This window comes from Lupinus angustifolius, chromosome LG15 (assembly GCF_001865875.1).
Source record: "Lupinus angustifolius cultivar Tanjil chromosome LG15, LupAngTanjil_v1.0, whole genome shotgun sequence".
In the NCBI taxonomy this organism is placed as follows: Eukaryota; Viridiplantae; Streptophyta; class Magnoliopsida; order Fabales; family Fabaceae; genus Lupinus; species Lupinus angustifolius.
The window spans coordinates 19433823-19451411 of NC_032023.1; the positions used below are offsets into that span (position 1 = coordinate 19433823).

The window sequence follows — 17589 nt, forward strand, 5'->3', positions numbered from 1 at the left end:
CTAGTATGTTCCTGTACACAGCCATGTAGTGAATCTTGCACTTGAAATCGAGACTAAAAATTATTATTGTTAATTTGTTATTATTGATGTTGTTTTTATTTTTTATTATATGCTCTACATCACTGTGGTTTTATTAATTCTTATGAAATATTTGGGCTTATGAGAAATGAGGCAGTGAATGTTTGGTTAGGAAGTAGGCCTAGCCCAAATTGAAATGAAAAAACTATCAACATCTTTTTGAGTTTCCCATCCAATCAAACCTCATCCTTGTGATTACCAATGGTCACAGCCTCATCAATTTGTGTGGCAAAGAATTCAGATAGCCCTTTCTCCTCAAATCCTCATATCCTCTCCAATAATCACCAATTCTCATAGTGAACAAATAATACATCACAAAAGCTGAGGCTATGGCCAACATGATTATGGCTTCCTCCAAATGTTTGATCCCATTCTCCACCACTTCCCCTTCCCCTACCCCTACACCAAGAATCATTCCCACTCTTCAAATGTCACTCTCTAAACTCAAATTCTCAATCTCAAAACCCCAACAAGCATTGACCCTTTTACCCTCTACCCTCAAATCCCTTTCAATTTTAACAGCCACCTCATTAGCCATGGCCCCTCCTTCACTCGCTGCAGAAATTGAAAAAGCTGCTCTTTTTGACTTCAACCTTACACTCCCAATCATAGTGGTTGAGTTTCTTTTCCTTATGGTGGCATTGGACAAGGTATGGTTCAGCCCACTTGGTAAATTCATGGATGAAAGGGATGCATCAATAAGGGAGAAGCTGAATAGCGTGAAGGACACTTCATCGGAGGTGAAGCAGCTGGAGGAGCAGGCAGCGGCGGTGATTAAGGCGGCGAGGGTTGAGATATCATCGGCGCTGAATCAGATGAAGAAGGAAACACAGGCTGAGGTGGAACAGAAAATAGCTGAAGGGAGAAAGAAGGTGGAAGCTGAGTTGCAAGAAGCTTTGGCTAATTTGGAGAAGCAGAAGGAAGAAACTATTAAGTCACTTGATTCTCAGATTGCTAATCTTAGCCAGGAAATTGTTAACAAGGTCCTTCCTAATGCTTAGTTAAATACTTATATATCTCTCTCTCTTCTCTATTGTTTTTTGTTGTCTCTCTTGTAAAGGAAAGGTTCTACCTTTCTAGTTTGGATTTCTAATGTCTTATCACCATGATGTTCCCATGTAAAACCTGTAATTCAGACTTTGTTTCTTTTAGTGTTTCTATGTCTTGTCCTTGTAAGTTTTTGTGTCTGGAATAAGAGTTTGGTATACTGCTAAGAATAATGGTAAATTTGTTTTGCAAAAAAAAAAGAAGAGGTCCTCTAGATATTTTAAACTTGGATGTGTGATTGCTAATGATGTGAATAGGTAAAGGTTTTAAGAAGTCTCATATGTTGGGATAGGAATTATGGTTACCTCGACCACTCCAAAACAATTGGGGTTACCTCCACACCAAATACTAACTAGTCAAAGTTGAAAAACTAGATTTTCGAAGTTTCTGAAACTGCTATCGAATATCTAAAATCACCACTGCCATCCCTCGGCACTGCTGTTGCAACTGCACTACTGGGACCAGAACCACTCCTTCGTCATGACACGGCAACCCTTTGAGATTCCTCGTTGCAATTTTTGGCACCAGATCTCCAGGATGATCAAAAGAATATAACAAGAGGTTTGATTCCTAGGAATGATACTTGTTGGGAGCACGTATCTCGAAAGAGACTAGTTTCTTACCCAAAAAACAAAAATGTCCTTACCAAAAAATGAATAGCTGCTGGCTGAAAGGATACAGGATCGCAGGAAACAATAGTAAGCAGTGAGCGTCAACTCTCCAAATTTGTGGCACTCTAGTATTTGTTGTGATTCGAATAGTTAAGTTTTATATTAAAATTCAGTTTTTAAATAATCATTTAACAGTTATCCACACAATTTGAGAGTTGAAACTATATAACACAAGCACTGATTCATACAAGACATGACGAAATAACAATTTAAGTTGATTTAAGTGGTACATACTTGATTCTCTTTAAGCAAGGTCTCGGGTTCGAGTCTTATGAATGAAAAAATGTCTGCTAGGAAAGTTAGCCCTACGTACTTATGGATGTTTCCGGCTCAAACAAAGATTGTTTCCAGTGCGATGATACATTTTGGGAAACAAAAAAATACACATGACGAAATACTAAAAGGGCTATGGTACTTATTCTGGCTACCACTCAATCTATTATAGTTTTAGTTCATTTTTTTCAAAATTATCCGTCACACCAAATCGCATAAAGTATAGCATTGATTAACCAAGGTTTCCTAAGTGAATGCACATTAGTTGTCATTTAAATATATTGTTTGGATCAATTACAAATTCATTTTACATGAAGTGACATAAACTTTATAATAGAAAATGTATTCCCTTCTTAACTAGTTATGATGCTAACCCAATTTCAAATTACATCAAATACAAATACAAGGTTCAAAAATCAAAACTCATACTCCAGTACACTGGAAGAAGAATGGGTTAATCAGATCAAACACTCTGATTTCTTTCTTTTTCTCCTCTACTCTTTTTATACTAAAATAGTTGTAGTAATTGCAAAAATATCAGTCACTCATCAGGAATGAGATCTAGTAAGGAATTGACTTATCTCATAAAATCATAAGTTTAAATTCCATCCTCAGCACCATGGACCTCGTAAACACACAATTTATAACTACCTACACATTCATAATGGATAATCTATAAGGAATAAAGTTATATGAACCAACATTACAAGTTCATAATTTTCTTTTAACAAATCAACCTGTATTTCCAAAAACTCGTTTAAAAATAAAAAATACAACTAAAGATTTCCACAATAGATATAAAAAATGTAAGCGCTCATAATCTAAATCACCACAATCGCATTTATGATATATTTATCACCTCACCATTTGAAATGCCTGTCCTGCCCTTAGCCATATAGATTATTATTTTATTTTTTATTTAATAAATAAATAAATTCCTTCCAGACCCACGGATGTCGGGTCAAGTGTTACATGTTTTGTTTCCCCTTAGCAAGTTGTCAGGTTTAGTGTAGTGGATGGAAAAAATAACCATGAGTTAGTCCTATATACTTGATGGATGGATGTTACCGGGTCGGGCAGGATTGTCACTCGGAGGATAGGGGGAAACCAACAAAATTCCTTCCGAGTTGCCACCTCAGATTTTGTTCAGTTCACGTTTCTCCTTAACTTTGTGTAAACCTCGCACCTTTCTCCATTCACTGTCTGTGTTTTTTCACACTCACGCTTAAAGGTTTTCTTCTTCTCCTTTTCATTAAACCTTCTTTGTTTTTCTACCTTCTTTTATTCTTAGTTTCTATGAATTTGGTACCTTTTTCTTCTTTATATTTTTCATATTTTCATAAACTATGCTTGATTCTTCATCAAACAACGGGGGATTAATGTTTAAATTTACATACTTTTTGAATTTATGTTTCTAAATTCTCAGTATTTGAGGAGTTTGCATATGCAGATGTTAAATATTTGGTGTATGCACGAGTGTTGGGTACTTGGGTTTCCACTTTTTATGTTAAAGTCGTTTGCCATGTTCCTCTTATGGCACTAAATGCCCTGAAGATTGTGACTTTGAGACTCATCAAAGGGAAATTGCTCCAATGAATTTCTGATGGTGTATTATAGTAGTTTCTAGTTAACTTTATTTTTTCCCTTTTGTTCTGGTGATGAAAACACTGGAATTTGTGATGACCCTTTATCTTTGCCTTATATATTGATTTGTTGTTTTGTTCTGCTTGATAAGGAGTGGATTGTATATCGAACAAATGAGTGATGCTAATATCCTTGTTTCATAATCGAACATCGTGAAATGGGAGAAAGTACTGTTTTTCATTTCTTACTTCTTTTCAGTTTTGTACATTTTCAAACCTACAATAGAATTCGCCAAGCTTACTTATCGGTTGTTATAGCTTTGTAACTTGTAGAACTTTGTTAGTATCTACTTTGATAGTAATACAAAATTGGAAAGCTTTGGAAGCATATGTTGCACTTTTGTATTTCGGATGTAACAAATGGTTTATTTCCTAATACAAACTCTCTATTTTGGTATCCTAATTTGTGTTGGGATTTTTGCAGGTTGCTGAATTATTTCATGAACATCATAGCTTCAGACTGAGGAATGGATAAACAAGTTATTGCTACTCTATCAGCTTCTTCTTTTGATTATGTACTCTTGGATGGTGACGTTGAACATCCCAAAACTGTCAAAGCCTCGTCCAGCAACACCGATCCGTGGATTAAACCAGAAATGTTGAAACTCAGACACAGAATCGGGCGAGGGGCCTTTGGTGATGTTTGGTTAGCAACTCATCATCAGTCAACTGAAGATTACGATGAGTATCATGAAGTTGCTGTCAAGATGTTACCTCTACTAAGAGAGGATCAAATGAAGACTGTATTAGAGAAATGTCATGAACTGTATTTTCAGTTGCAAGGGGTGGCTAGGGCTTGCGGGCTACATGGAATTTCAATTATAAATGGAAGGGTCAGAATTGGACTATGCATTTTGTTGGGAGGCCTTTATCTTCCAATATCTGAGACTTTGCTATCTACCTAATATATTTGTTTATGCTGACAGATATGCATCGTTATGAGTTTTTACGAAGGTTCAATTGGTGACAAGATGGCAAGACTCAGAGACGGAAGGATTTCATTGCTTGATGTTTTGAGGTGACGTGGTTTTCATGTTTATATGTACCTTTATATAGCACAAAGGAGGAGAAGGGTAACTTGTCAATACTAAATGGCTTGTTTACTGGCTGCAGGTATGGTATCAATCTGGCTCAAGGTATTCAGGAACTTCACTCAAAAGGGATCCTAATTCTCAATCTCAAGCCATCTAATGTGCTTCTCACCGATAGTGATCAAGCAATATTGGGAGATTTTGGTATTCCTAATATTTTGTTAGGTTCCGCATTCGTAAGCTCAGATATGCCGAACAGGCTTGGGACTCCAAATTACATGGCCCCAGAACAATGGCAACCAGAAGTTAGAGGCCCTATTTCCTTTGAAACAGATTCGTGGGGGTTCGGGTGCACTATTGTGGAAATGTTGACTGGTGTTCAACCTTGGTATGGGCATCCTGTTCGTGAAATGTATCAATCTGTTGTTGAAAAGCATGAAAAAGCCCATATTCCAAGTGGTCTTCCTTCTTCGATTGAGAATATCCTCAGTGGATGCTTGGAATATGATTTAAGAAACCGTCCTTTAATGGTGGATATTCTTACTGTCTTTAAAAGGTTCGTAAGTTTTAAATATTTCTCTACAATTTTTCTCTAACTAGGTTGTCTTTTTCATTGCTTCACAAAGTCGTAACTATGTTGGTTTTGGTTTATTTTACTTAGTCGCATTCATTTTGAGTGCCTGGTGTTTGAGAATTAGCACAACAAGTCTATTTTACAACACTGATGAAGTAACTACTTTTTCCAGAAAACTTTTCGAATGATCTTCTGTAATCCTTTATGTTATATGAATAATTTTACCCAATGAAGATGGAAATTAGTCCAGAAGCACTAGATATTCATTGCTGAGGTACTAGAACAGAATTTTACAAGTTAGAATTGGAGACACATAGTGGTGAGACATATGCTAGTAAATGGTTAGTTGGGACATAACGGCACAGTGGTTGTTTTTCAACATTTTCCTTTGCTTAAGAAGAGTTAGTTTAAGTTATGTATATTGTAATAAACTAGCAATCCTCATTTACCTTAGTTTTTGGAATTATGATTATATTTCTTGATTTTTTTAGTGTCTTGCATCTTGTATTGTCTAAATAAGCATAGTAATTATTTAGATCAGTCAGTAAGAAATGCACTTGGCTGCATAACATGGTGAGATATCTGGTTGAATTAAAAATGCACTAAGACAAAGCATTTGTGTGTGATTTTATCACTTGGACTGTAGTTAGTGAGCTCATTCGTTGTAGATAGCTTGTATCTTGTGAAGGCTTGACTATGAACTCCAAAAATTTAATATGAATAGCATATTAGTTGAGAATTAGAGAAACTGTGCAAGTGTTCTACACTTGTGCTTCCAAATAATGCAGGATATACTCTGTACCATGAAGTATTAAGTCGTTAATCTTAGAGGATATTGTGGAATTGTTTTGATCGAAGCATGAGTATCTTTTCAGTTTTAATTTCTATAACCTCATACAGAAATGAAAGATCTATTGTTCACAGTTACTCAATTTTTATTTGTCTGCCTACTTTGCAGCTCACTGAATGCACTAGGCGATGATGGAGGATGGAGATATATTGGAACTAATACAGTTACTGTAAAATCAAGTAGCACTGGCTATACAGGGTGGTTCCTCTCAAAGGATCATCTTAAGGTGGGTGACACGGTGCGGTCTAGGAAGCCTTCCAATTCATGCAGACCTCAAAACATGGATGTCCCAGAAGGAATTGTTGTTGGATTAGATCGTAATGCAGATTATGGTTTCATTTTAGTGAGGGTCCATGGTGTCCATGACCCTATAAGGATTCACGCATCAACTCTTGAACGTGTCACCAATGGTTTGGCAGCCGGTGATTGGGTATGCTTGAAGGAAGAAAATGAGAATCACTCACCAGTCGGTATTCTTCATTCCATCAATCGTGACGGGAGAGTAACCGTTGGATTTATTGGGCTGCAAACTTTTTGGAAAGGAAATTCTTCAGAACTTGAAATGGCAGAATCTTACTGTGTTGGCCAGTTTGTTAAGCTGAAAGCCAATGTTTTGAGTCCTCGATTTGAATGGCCTCGTAAAAGAGGAGGGGCCTGGGCTGCTGGTAGGATTTCATGGATCCTACCAAATGGGTGTCTAGTTGTCAAGTTTCCAGGGTTGTTGACTTTCAGAGACGAGCCAAACATCTTCTTGGCCGATCCCTCCGAGGTTTATGCAGTTAGTTTTAGGACTTGTCCAAAGATGACACAAAAGTATCAACATATAGAGGATCATCACTGGACAGTTAGACCTGTTCTAATTGCATTTGGCCTTCTTACAGCTATGAAACTTGGGATGCTAATAGGAAGGAAAATGGGTAGGAAAATGAGTCCTATTGCAATAGACAATGAAAGTCAACATGAAGATGGCAAGAGTGTTGGTAACCCTACATGGACATCTTCAGTAGCTAACATCCTTTTCAGAGAAGGTGTTAAGTTGCCCACTGGCCAGTAATTTTACTCTCTCAGATCTAGCTTCTCTGAAGTGTAGAGTGCACTTTAGAATATAAAGTGCAGAACAATAACCATTGATTCAAAAATCATTGGTTGAGATTTGAACATCTCAATAATTTGTTATTCATATGCTACTACTTGTTTATGTAATGGTTTATCATTCTGGTCTAGTGCTAGAATCCTCCAACTGCTCAAATATACTTCAGTTTGAACAAACATCACTTCAGAAATTGTAATTATACATAAATGCCAATAGGGTAGCTCTGAATGTAAATGTTGGTCATATGCTTCCCAGAATCATACAACTTTGTTCATACTTAGTTTCCAAGCAATTCTATGCATTCTGGGTACCTTGACCTTGTTCAAGATATATGTTGAAGTATTGTATAAGTTTCTCGGCTCGGACAGGATTGCCTCCAGTGCGAGGATACCGATAAGAAACCAAAAAAAAAATATAGTTTATAATAAATTCATTCTTATGCATGATAGCCACAACAATGACAACTCAAAGTTATTTCATTCATGACCTATATTTTTAACTAATTTCAAATTTGTTTGATTCATCACTATTACTATTCAAAACTTGTCTTATTATCACATCTTAATATTTCTTTATTTTTTGTCTTGTAAAAAAGTTGTCTTGTATGACCTATGAAATAAGAATGATGTTATATCATCTAAAATATAAGTCTAAAATCTCCCAATCCATAAAAAATTATAGTATCACCTAAAACAACACATCACTTCATGTATGTAAAAAATGACATATATTACTTTTTTTTTTGTTTAAGATGATTTTTAAACTTAATTTTGACAAGGATATAACATTATTCATAAAATAAAATTTCCTTCATTTCAATACATACAAAACATAATAAGGACAAGTAATTAAGTAATGAGCACTATATCTCATGAGCTTTTTCGTCATGAACACATTCTATGAAAAGCCTGCTACTATCATATTCATACACAAAAAAGACAAGTAGTCCTCCCAAATCTGAAATTAGAGCTAGGGGAGGAAAAAATATTTCAAGTAAGTAATATATCATATTTAGAGATTATCAGTGTAATGTATAAGTGTGAATACATTACTTATTATTTGTATAATACATTGTCAATGTAATACATTAATTATTATTTGTACATTACTTTTATTTTAGAGTTAAAAATAATTAACACATGAATAGTAAAAATAATTAACACATGAATAGTAAAAACTGTTATAACATTTTTCTATCATCGAAAATTAGTGCTAGTTGTGTTAGTAACACTAGCACTGTATATTGTATTAAGAAAATGCGTGTTGGTGCCAATTTCTTCATACGAATACAAGGTGAAAATTTCTAACCAATCAGGTGAATTATGACTTTGTTTAACACAGTTTCTTGTAGATGGAAAAAATGTCTACTAAAAGAGTTAGTTTCATACCTGTGGATGTTCTCGGTTTGGACATGATTGTCTTCGGTGCGAGATATCTGTGGGAAACTAAAATAATTAAATCAGACTTCACCAAAATGTGCTTCAATTTAAATGAAAATTACTCACTTTGTTTAATATAGTTATTATACATGACATTAACTTTCTACTCTTCAATTTTTATCTTTTACTCGAGAAGGCTTTGCGGAGGAGCAACAATATGGAAAATAAAAAAATTCTTCTTAATATACATATATTCAAATTCGAGATCTCCATTTACATTGTTGTTTGTACGTTTTAATTTTAAACCCCATATGCGATAAAGTTGTAAAAGGGGAGAAGATAAATAAAAATCATTAAATCTAGGGTATATAAACTATTAAAGGAATCTTCATATCATCATAGTATCTATTTGGTTGTTAAGGTAATGTTGGATAATTGTCATTAAACAAACAAAAGCACCAAGGGAGTATCTTTCAAGTCATGATTAGCCAAAAAGTGCAAAATTAAAAGATTTAGTTGGAGGTTAGGTGTAATAAGATGGTGCGTCTTACCAACGAGCGTTGGTTCAAGTGATATATGTTTGATTTCCCTTAAGCAATGTATCAGGTTCGAGTCTTGTGGATGAAAAAAATGTCCGCTAGAAGAGTTAGCCCCACATATCTATGAATATTTCCGATTCGGACATAATTGTCTCCAGTGTGAGGATACTGGTAGAAAAAAAGTTAATGCATCTTTCCATCACATAGTAGGAGGTCCACACCCGCATATAAAATGTAGCAATTGATAAGCAAAATCATGCACTTGCAATAAACGGGTCCCTAGCCTTAACAATATCCAAAACCATCACAATCACATGACTGTGTATTTACGTTGTATAAGTTTTATACATTATCATTGTATCATTCTTCAACTAGTTACCATTGTTATCCGAAACAACGAATGGAAGATTAATAACGGTAGAATGGAAGGTCCCTTTAAGCCACACTGGACTAACTGATATGTCACTATCTAAATATTCGTTATATGAATGGTGCAGATATGCCACTAAATATTGAAACCTTAGCTTGGATTATTTAAATGGGAAATATATCCTTGGAATCTCCCATAAGTCATAAAGTCATATTTAGGTAAGCATCACAATTAGCAAAAATATGTACAGTTTGATTGATCTTATTATGAAGATGATCCTCCCACATCTTGTTCTTTAACGTAAAAAGTATAGAGAAGATCAGAAGAGATATATCAAAAGATGGTATAGGCTATGGTAGCCGAGATTCTCTCCCGTATTTGACACAGATTTTAGATTCTGACACATGACACTATTTTTTTTAATAGTCTAAATTTAATATTATTATTTAATTAAATTAATAGTTAAGATTTAATATTATATCTAATTAAAGAAATATATTTCTCTCTTTATTATACTTTATATTGGAGAATCTCATTCCAAATGACAAATGAGTTTTAAAACATTCTAATTGTACAATATTCTACGTTATTTAATATTTTTTTAAACTATGTAGATTTTTAAATGATTTTTTATACTATCAATGATATTTCCCATCTTTTTTATATGAAACTAATTCATCTTATAATGCATGATTGCGTCTCCAAACAAGTGTCAATCATAGAAATTAAACTTTTGACATTTGGTCATTCTAAAAATATAGTATGGTCTTACACCACTAAGCCAACAACTTGATGAAAAAGATTAACGAAATAGGAGGAAAAGAAGAGAAAATAAATTGGTGGAGTGATCCACAATTTAATAAGTTATTAAATTATGATTAATATGTAAATATGAAGGGTTGGTTATCTCCAAAGTTTTTGTGGGAAGAGAATGAATTGGGTGATGGAATATTTTTTTGTTTTGTTTCCCACATGTATCCTCGTACTAGAGATAATTTTGTCTGAGCTGGGAACATTACAGGTAATACTCCTAACGGGTGTTTTTTTTATTCACAAGATTTGAAGCCAGGTTTTTACTTAAGGGAAATCAAACATGTACCACTTAAACCAACGCCCGACGGTGAAAAAGGTTTGGAATATGGGAAAGGATTCATGGTGATCTTTTAGATGTGACAAAGGTATTTAATGATGATGTTATTATGGTTTTATAATTATAGTACTCCCTCCCTCGCGTGCAAGGGAATAGTACACCCTCTCCTTATGTCTCCTCGTACGGAAAATCCAACAAAAGGCTGCAACAATTCCACTTTTCCCTGCTCTTCTCTTACTAAATCAAATCTTTTGTCTTAAACTTTATTTCAAACTAAATCAATATTAATATTTAATGATATTGATCCGGCATAACATATTAACTATTACTAAACAATCGTTACTAATTTTCACTCAACTATTACTATAAACCTCAACAAATTTAGTACATTTTTGTTTGATATAAGAAAAAAATAAAATAAAAAGAAATAAACGTTTTATTATATATTTTGTTTTTTGGTTCCATAGAAAATGCAAAGAAAAAAATAAAATTATTTTTTAAATGTAAAAAAATATCCACCAAACTAATATAAGATAAAAATGTTAGATTTTTTGTTAGTTAGCTAGAATAGAGAAACTCTAGTATATCATACAAAGTGTTCAGATTTTAGACAAAAAAACAACTAGTATAAAACAAAAAAGATTCTACTATTGGTATATAGATTTTTCGCAGAAAAGTGACCGGGTGATATATATAAAGGGGAAAAAGGCAAAAAAAATCTAGAACAAGTATCCACAGTATTAAAAATTAAAAATAAAACCACTAGTTTGCCTCTCCCACAGAAAAGAGAAAAATACACACAAAAAGGCCCTTTTGCTGATTACTACATAAACTGGTCAAAACAGAAAACACAGAGAGATTGAAAGCAAAAGCAGTATCAGAAGAAAGAAAATAAAAAAATGTTCGCTGCAGAGAATGGCTTAAAGGGTGACCCAAGGCTTGAATCTATTTCTCAAGCAATAAGAGTTGTCCCTCACTTCCCTAAACAAGGTTTTCATTTTATAATAATGCTACCTAACACTTCTTCTTTTTCTGCATTCACATTTTTTTATTTTTATTTCTGTGTTTGGTCTTTCTTAAATGAAATAAATAAATGGAAAATTATTACAGGTATAATGTTTCAAGACATAACTACATTGTTGTTGGATCACAAGGCGTTCAAAGACACGATCGATATATTTGTCGAACGTTATAGAGACATGCATATTTCCGTTGTTGCCGGTACTGTCCTCTTCTCTTCGTTGCTTCTACTTTTTTATTTTAAAAAAGCATTTTTGTACCCTTCGGGATTATTTTATTTCAATTTTATATCGTTTATTGAGTTCCATTTTGCCATCTTCATCTACTAACTTCAAAATTCAAACCCTTTCTTTCATTTCTTATTGCAAATTTATACTCCTCATTTTCTATATCGTATTTTTGGCAATACTCGAGATTTATTTTCCCTTGTTTAAGTTGGTACCATTTGGTAACAGTACTGTAAACATTTTGGAGTGAAGAGAAAGATATTTTTTTAATTTTTCATTGAAAAATAAATTAAAATCATGGTTGATGAATATTTTGTTGTCACGTGTTTTTTTAGCCTTATGACGACATTATTTGTAATATGAAAAAAGATTATATGTTCCAAGAAGAAATTTTGTTTCTTCATATCTTTATCCAATTAAATTACATCAATTAACACAATTATGTTTTTATGATTTTTTTATTTAACTAAATGATATATTATAATTTGTGGGGACACCAATGGTGACACAATGTGGGACACGATCTCATTTTATTGGATTTTATTACTGCGTGTAGGAAATGAAGCGAGGGGATTCTTGTTTGGTCCCTCAATTGCATTGAGAATTGGTGCAAAGTTTGTTCCTCTACGCAAACCTCGCAAGCTGCCAGGTATGCCTTTCCCATGTTCAATATTAATCATTTAGATCAAATTCTAGAAAGGGTAAACATTTGTTGTCCCACACTTTATGTGACTCCATGTCTCATGTGATTGATGAGAAAAGTTAAAATTTAATTATTAAATATTTTTTTAACCAATCATAATCGCATACAAAATATGGAGATGTGCTCCCTTCTATAAGTATTTCCACCATTTTATTTTATGTATATCTATTTAAACTACGTGTTTGAATTCTGAATTAGCCTTCACATTATGCCTAAACTTTGACATGCTTCATTTTTAGGTGAGGTAATTTCAGAAAAATATGATCTAGAATATGGAACTGATTGTTTGGAGCTTCATGTTGGCGCTGTGCAGCCCGGTGAGCGAGCCATAGTCATTGATGATTTGGTAGCTACAGGTGGAACTCTGAAAGCAGCTATAAAACTTCTAGGTGATTATTTCCTACCTCATTTCTTGACTTGTAATTGTTTTGGTCTATGTTCTTTTCTCTTGCTTCTTGAATTGACTCGTATTTGTTCAACGTATGTGTTTCCAAGTAAGCTATATGGTTCTTTTCAATTTATTTTGTAGAACGTGTTGGGGCTGAAGTGGTGGAATGTGCTTGTGTGATTGGTGTACCTGATGTTAAGGTAATGACTAAACTTGAGCTTTCGTTCATGTTTATTTTGCTAATTATCAGAATTTTCTTTTCTCATGTACTATGTCATCTTTTTTATAAAACAATGGAAAGAGACTTGTCTATCAAGATCCCTTAGACTTGATTCAAAGCAACTCAATTTGTCATTTAGCTGTTGTAATTTCTAGATGGTAACCGTTGGGTTTATTCAAGTGCGAACTCCCATATTGGATATGCGGGAGGAATGAAAAAGTTTATAAGTAGAAAAAACTCATAGAACTAATGTCTCAAGGTTTTAGTTCAAGACTTATGAAATTTCATGATAGTTGGAAGCTCCTCAGTCACAGTCTTGTCTAACAGTCATAAGGACGGAAACAATGTTAAAAAAAAAAATCTTCAAATAATTGTATGAAATGTGAATTATTTAGCGTTCTCTTTCAGGGACAGTGCAGTCCTATCGGAAAACCGCTTTATGTACTTATTGAGCCCCGCTGAGTAGATGAAAGTATTTGAGGTACGCCACAATTTTTCAAACAGTGATTATATACTTGCATATAAACACCATTCCCAGTAACTATATTCATTTTGCTCCATGGTCTCTCACAATGTCAACAGATTCCTAATATCTATATTTTTTTAATGCTGGTTGAATCGTACTAGTCCTTTTATCAAAGGTTAAACTGGTTCAAGAGTTAGCTTCCCATGGTTGATTGTGTCTTTTTATTTGTAACTGTACGAGGAACCAATATGGTTTATGAAAATGTAGCTTCCTTGTTCCTCATTGGATTGGATAAGAATTTTTGTCTCAAAAAATTTCTATTATTATGTTACTATCCTATCAAACTTTATAAAATATTAATTTTTATTTTTTACTTTTAATTAAATGGACTATATTTACACTTTTGTGATGTCTATCATTCTTGTATATTATTATCATTAGACTTGTACTAGTTTGCCCACTATTATTAATTAAGCATTTAAATGTAAACATTCTGATGCAGATGTGATGTTAATATTCTTCTTCTGCTGGCATACAAAAGGACATTTTATCTGATCAATCATTGGCCATAATGTGATCCTTAAGTTTTCAGCAAAAGATCATCCTGTCAAATATCCCCTTAATATCTTTTTATGGGGTCCATTCTCACCTGCATATCTTTATTTTATTGTACTTGTACAAGAACAGGTATTATCGAGGATACATTTTCCTCACAATAAATAAATTAATAATAATAAATATATATTATCAATTTATTACCTCATTTCTCTTCTTCCAGTTTTAAATAGAGATTGAGAGATTTAAAATAACGGAAGATTTACTTACAAGTATAGCTACATAATTCACCAGTCCACATTTATAATTCTGTTAAAAGATTATGCACTGAAATTTATATGCAATATCAATGTTTTAAATCCAATTTTGAAAATACCTTAACCACCACCTTGAACCTGAAATCATTTGAGGATACTGTAGATAGATATCTTAGTAGTGATTAGTGTTTTTGCCTTAAACTGTTAATGAAATGACTATTTACATATAAACTCTGTTTTGAGAATAAACACCACCTCAGCTGAAATTTGTATGGATAAAGAAACTGAAATGAAATTTTCATAGTGGAAATTGCAGAAATATAAAACTTAATACTTGTATTATTTTAATACAGGTTGAAGATATAGATATATCGGAACTTTATAATATTTGATTAGCTACAATTAAAGGAATCAGATAGGTGGACATATATTAAACATATATTATGTTTATTAGGTGACACAATTTTATTGAAAGAAATATGATTTAAGATATATTTCTGGGACAGATGATTTGTATTTGTGTAGTTGCAATCCAACAACAATTGAATATCATTATTGGTTCTGCAACAAAAATGTGCTCCAGTAAGATGTCAATCTGTTCATCAGATATTGCTAATAGATTAAAAGTATTCGTTCATAATGAATTCATGATTTTCCTATATTCATCTTCAATAGTAATAATCCCAATCAAATTATAATAAGTGATGGACTTTGTTCCGTTCTCCTAAGTGGACACCCAATATTGGATCAAACATATATTCTAGTCTCATCCTTAAACTTTTGCTTTTACACAAAATTACTCTTATATTATTCATTTATTCTCTCTTACTATGTTGGACTACTCAATATAACTTGTCTTAAAGTGCTAGATTTGTCGGCAAAATTAAATCACGTGTATGGCAAAATATTAATAGTTCAAATTTTAAATTATTTTTAAATAAAAAAATTATAAATCATAACAATCATTTTCATATCTTATATTTCACTACTGAACTTTCAAGTACTTACTTTTAATATAAGATTTAGAATGATAATTTGGAAATGAAGTTAATATATTATATTATATAAATTTATAATAATTTTTCAATGTGTAGGTCCATCTTTTATATTGAGGTTCATATAATTGTAGAGTTTATGAATCTAGATCTTTTTATTATTGGAGAGGTCCATTCTTAATTAGGATTATAACATGTCTCAACCGTTAAAATTTTAAACATATTCCTCTAAATAAAACCACATTTCCCTAATTGAAAACAAATTCAACATTGAGGCAACAAAATTAAAGAAAGTGGTAAGAAGAAACTTGTGAAATATATTTTGCAGTACCATTAGGGAAGCAGAAGTGTCATTCTTTATTGTAATATTTTTTTTATCTAATTTTTTGTAAGGTTTGTAGCTTTTGTTTATAGATGCTAAACTTCAACAATCCCTCGCTCTTTGTCAAATTAAAGTTTTAGTCAAATATCTTATGAGTCAATTTTGAAACCTTCTATTCATTGCTGTTATATTTTTGAAGAGGATGAAAGTTGCATCTTTGTGATATTTCATTGGATGGTGGCATGATATAGGCCCTCATTTGAACAAAAACATTTGACATATATATATATATATGAGAATAATGTACATGGATTTATGTATCTCTTTTGTTAAACTGTGGTGAAGAGGAATAGAGAATATGTTTTTTTTTCCTGAATTAATTGATTTAAAAATATATTATTTTGTATTTAAAAATGTTGACAGTTAATTCCAACTTTCTCATATATCACAATTCTAACTTAGTATTGATTTCTACAGTATCCAAACTCAGAGTTTATGTGTATGGCAAAATATTACCTAGAAGATATTTTACTTAATATTGAGTTTTTAATCATACAACATTAAGTATGTTATTTGTATGAGGGAATATTCTAAGAAATTATGTTATTTGTCTCAATTTAGTCTTAATTTATTAACTCTTATAACTTCTATATTAAAAGAACGAAAAGTAGAGAAGTACAATTACCCAGATTTCTTATCTCTCGTTAATATAAAAGTTGTGGGGTTGATAATTATAACACATTATAGAAAACCTATAAAAAATACCAGCAACTTTCATATAACTACTTTTTAACGTACTTGTACCAATAACATAGCTCATTAAAAAAACATAAACACAACTTTTCATAGTTACATAGAGGTAAAAAAACAATACCAATCAGGCAAAAAGACTTGCCTAACTCGTAATATGATGAAACATGATATAAACTCTATAGAACAGAGTGTTCACACAAACTAGCCAATTACAATGATTTCCACAGACAAAAATAACAACAAGAATAATGTAAAACGCAGGCAAGAATAGAAAAGTGGATGGTGACAAAGTTACAAAAGAGAGCAATAATTATTAAGTAAACACAACCACATCACTATGGTTATCTAAAAGTTTCTCTCATGCATGCAAGACAACATAAACATTGGCCTATGGACATTGGAAACCAGTTGGAACATTTTTCTGACAAGCACTAAGGATCAAGCTGAGAGTAACAGGTACATTCAGGTTGATTCCAAGCACATTAGCCTTAATAGCAATGCATAAGCAAAGTGCTGCATCCAAATCAACCAACCCATTAATCAATGCACAACAATTGCTTGATGGAGGAGTTCCAATGATAATGTTAACAAGGCCTAATAGGTCAGCACATGCTCCTAGCTTTAAGGTATCTTTGGGACATTTTTGTGGGGGTGGTGGTGGAGTAATAGTAGTAGTTGGTGGTGTTGGTGTTGGTGGAACATAAGGAGGAGGTTTGGTTGTAGGTGGTGTTGGTTTTGGTGTAGGTGGTGTTGGTTTTGGTGTTGGTGGTGTTGGCTTTGGTGTTGGTGTTGGTGTTGGTGGTGGGCAATTAGCTTCAATGAATGTTAAGTAAGCAAAGAGATAAAGAACCAAAATGGTGGAAATGACTTTGTTAGAAGCCATGGCTAGCTAGGTTGCAAATGCAAATATTGTTGTTGAATGAAAATGCTAGGTAAGATAGGGTCCTTTTTAAAGGAAAATTGTAAGGTGCATGTTGCAAATTGATTGAGTGGAAGAGAGATAGAGTACTGAAGAATGTGATAACGTAACGTTCTAGTTTTATCT

General features: G+C 32.9%; 4 protein-coding genes across 8 annotated transcripts; 3 read left to right on the forward strand and 1 right to left on the reverse strand.

Moving 5' to 3' along the window:
• On the forward strand, positions 270 to 1234 carry LOC109328118 (ATP synthase subunit b', chloroplastic). 2 transcript variants are annotated; one of them, XM_019561412.1, is made up of 2 exons: positions 270 to 1069; positions 1130 to 1234. In XM_019561412.1, exons 1-2 carry the CDS (start codon positions 408 to 410, stop codon positions 1134 to 1136), a joined length of 669 nt encoding a protein of 222 aa, XP_019416957.1. In that variant the 5' UTR covers positions 270 to 407; the 3' UTR covers positions 1137 to 1234. The 2 variants fall into 2 exon arrangements, with proteins under 2 accessions (XP_019416957.1, XP_019416956.1); XM_019561411.1 differs by lacking the exon at positions 1130 to 1234 and having other exon boundaries at positions 270 to 1116.
• Positions 3189 to 7530, forward strand: LOC109328115 (E3 ubiquitin-protein ligase KEG-like). Of its 3 annotated transcripts, none has more exons than XM_019561406.1 (5): positions 3189 to 3300; positions 4137 to 4545; positions 4639 to 4730; positions 4826 to 5299; positions 6276 to 7530. In XM_019561406.1, exons 2-5 carry the CDS (start codon positions 4180 to 4182, stop codon positions 7219 to 7221), a joined length of 1878 nt encoding a protein of 625 aa, XP_019416951.1. In that variant the 5' UTR covers positions 3189 to 3300; positions 4137 to 4179; the 3' UTR covers positions 7222 to 7530. The 3 variants fall into 3 exon arrangements, with proteins under 3 accessions (XP_019416951.1, XP_019416953.1, XP_019416952.1); XM_019561408.1 differs by lacking the exon at positions 3189 to 3300 and adding an exon at positions 3354 to 3374; XM_019561407.1 differs by lacking the exon at positions 3189 to 3300 and adding an exon at positions 3520 to 3688.
• On the reverse strand, positions 11205 to 17485 carry LOC109328120 (14 kDa proline-rich protein DC2.15-like). 2 transcript variants are annotated; one of them, XM_019561415.1, is made up of 4 exons: positions 16932 to 17485; positions 14736 to 14747; positions 14153 to 14155; positions 11205 to 11216 (listed from the first exon to the last, which is right to left on the reverse strand). In XM_019561415.1, the coding sequence occupies exon 1, from the start codon at positions 17425 to 17427 to the stop codon at positions 16933 to 16935; it is 495 nt and encodes a 164-aa protein (XP_019416960.1). In that variant the 5' UTR covers positions 17428 to 17485; the 3' UTR covers positions 11205 to 11216; positions 14153 to 14155; positions 14736 to 14747; position 16932. The 2 variants fall into 2 exon arrangements, with proteins under 2 accessions (XP_019416960.1, XP_019416961.1); XM_019561416.1 differs by lacking the exons at positions 11205 to 11216; positions 14153 to 14155; positions 14736 to 14747 and adding an exon at positions 13557 to 13584.
• Positions 11464 to 14377, forward strand: LOC109328119 (adenine phosphoribosyltransferase 5-like). The gene is made up of 7 exons (XM_019561413.1): positions 11464 to 11628; positions 11749 to 11859; positions 12442 to 12534; positions 12828 to 12977; positions 13118 to 13176; positions 13605 to 13677; positions 14165 to 14377. Exons 1-6 carry the CDS (start codon positions 11538 to 11540, stop codon positions 13656 to 13658), a joined length of 558 nt encoding a protein of 185 aa, XP_019416958.1. The 5' UTR covers positions 11464 to 11537; the 3' UTR covers positions 13659 to 13677; positions 14165 to 14377.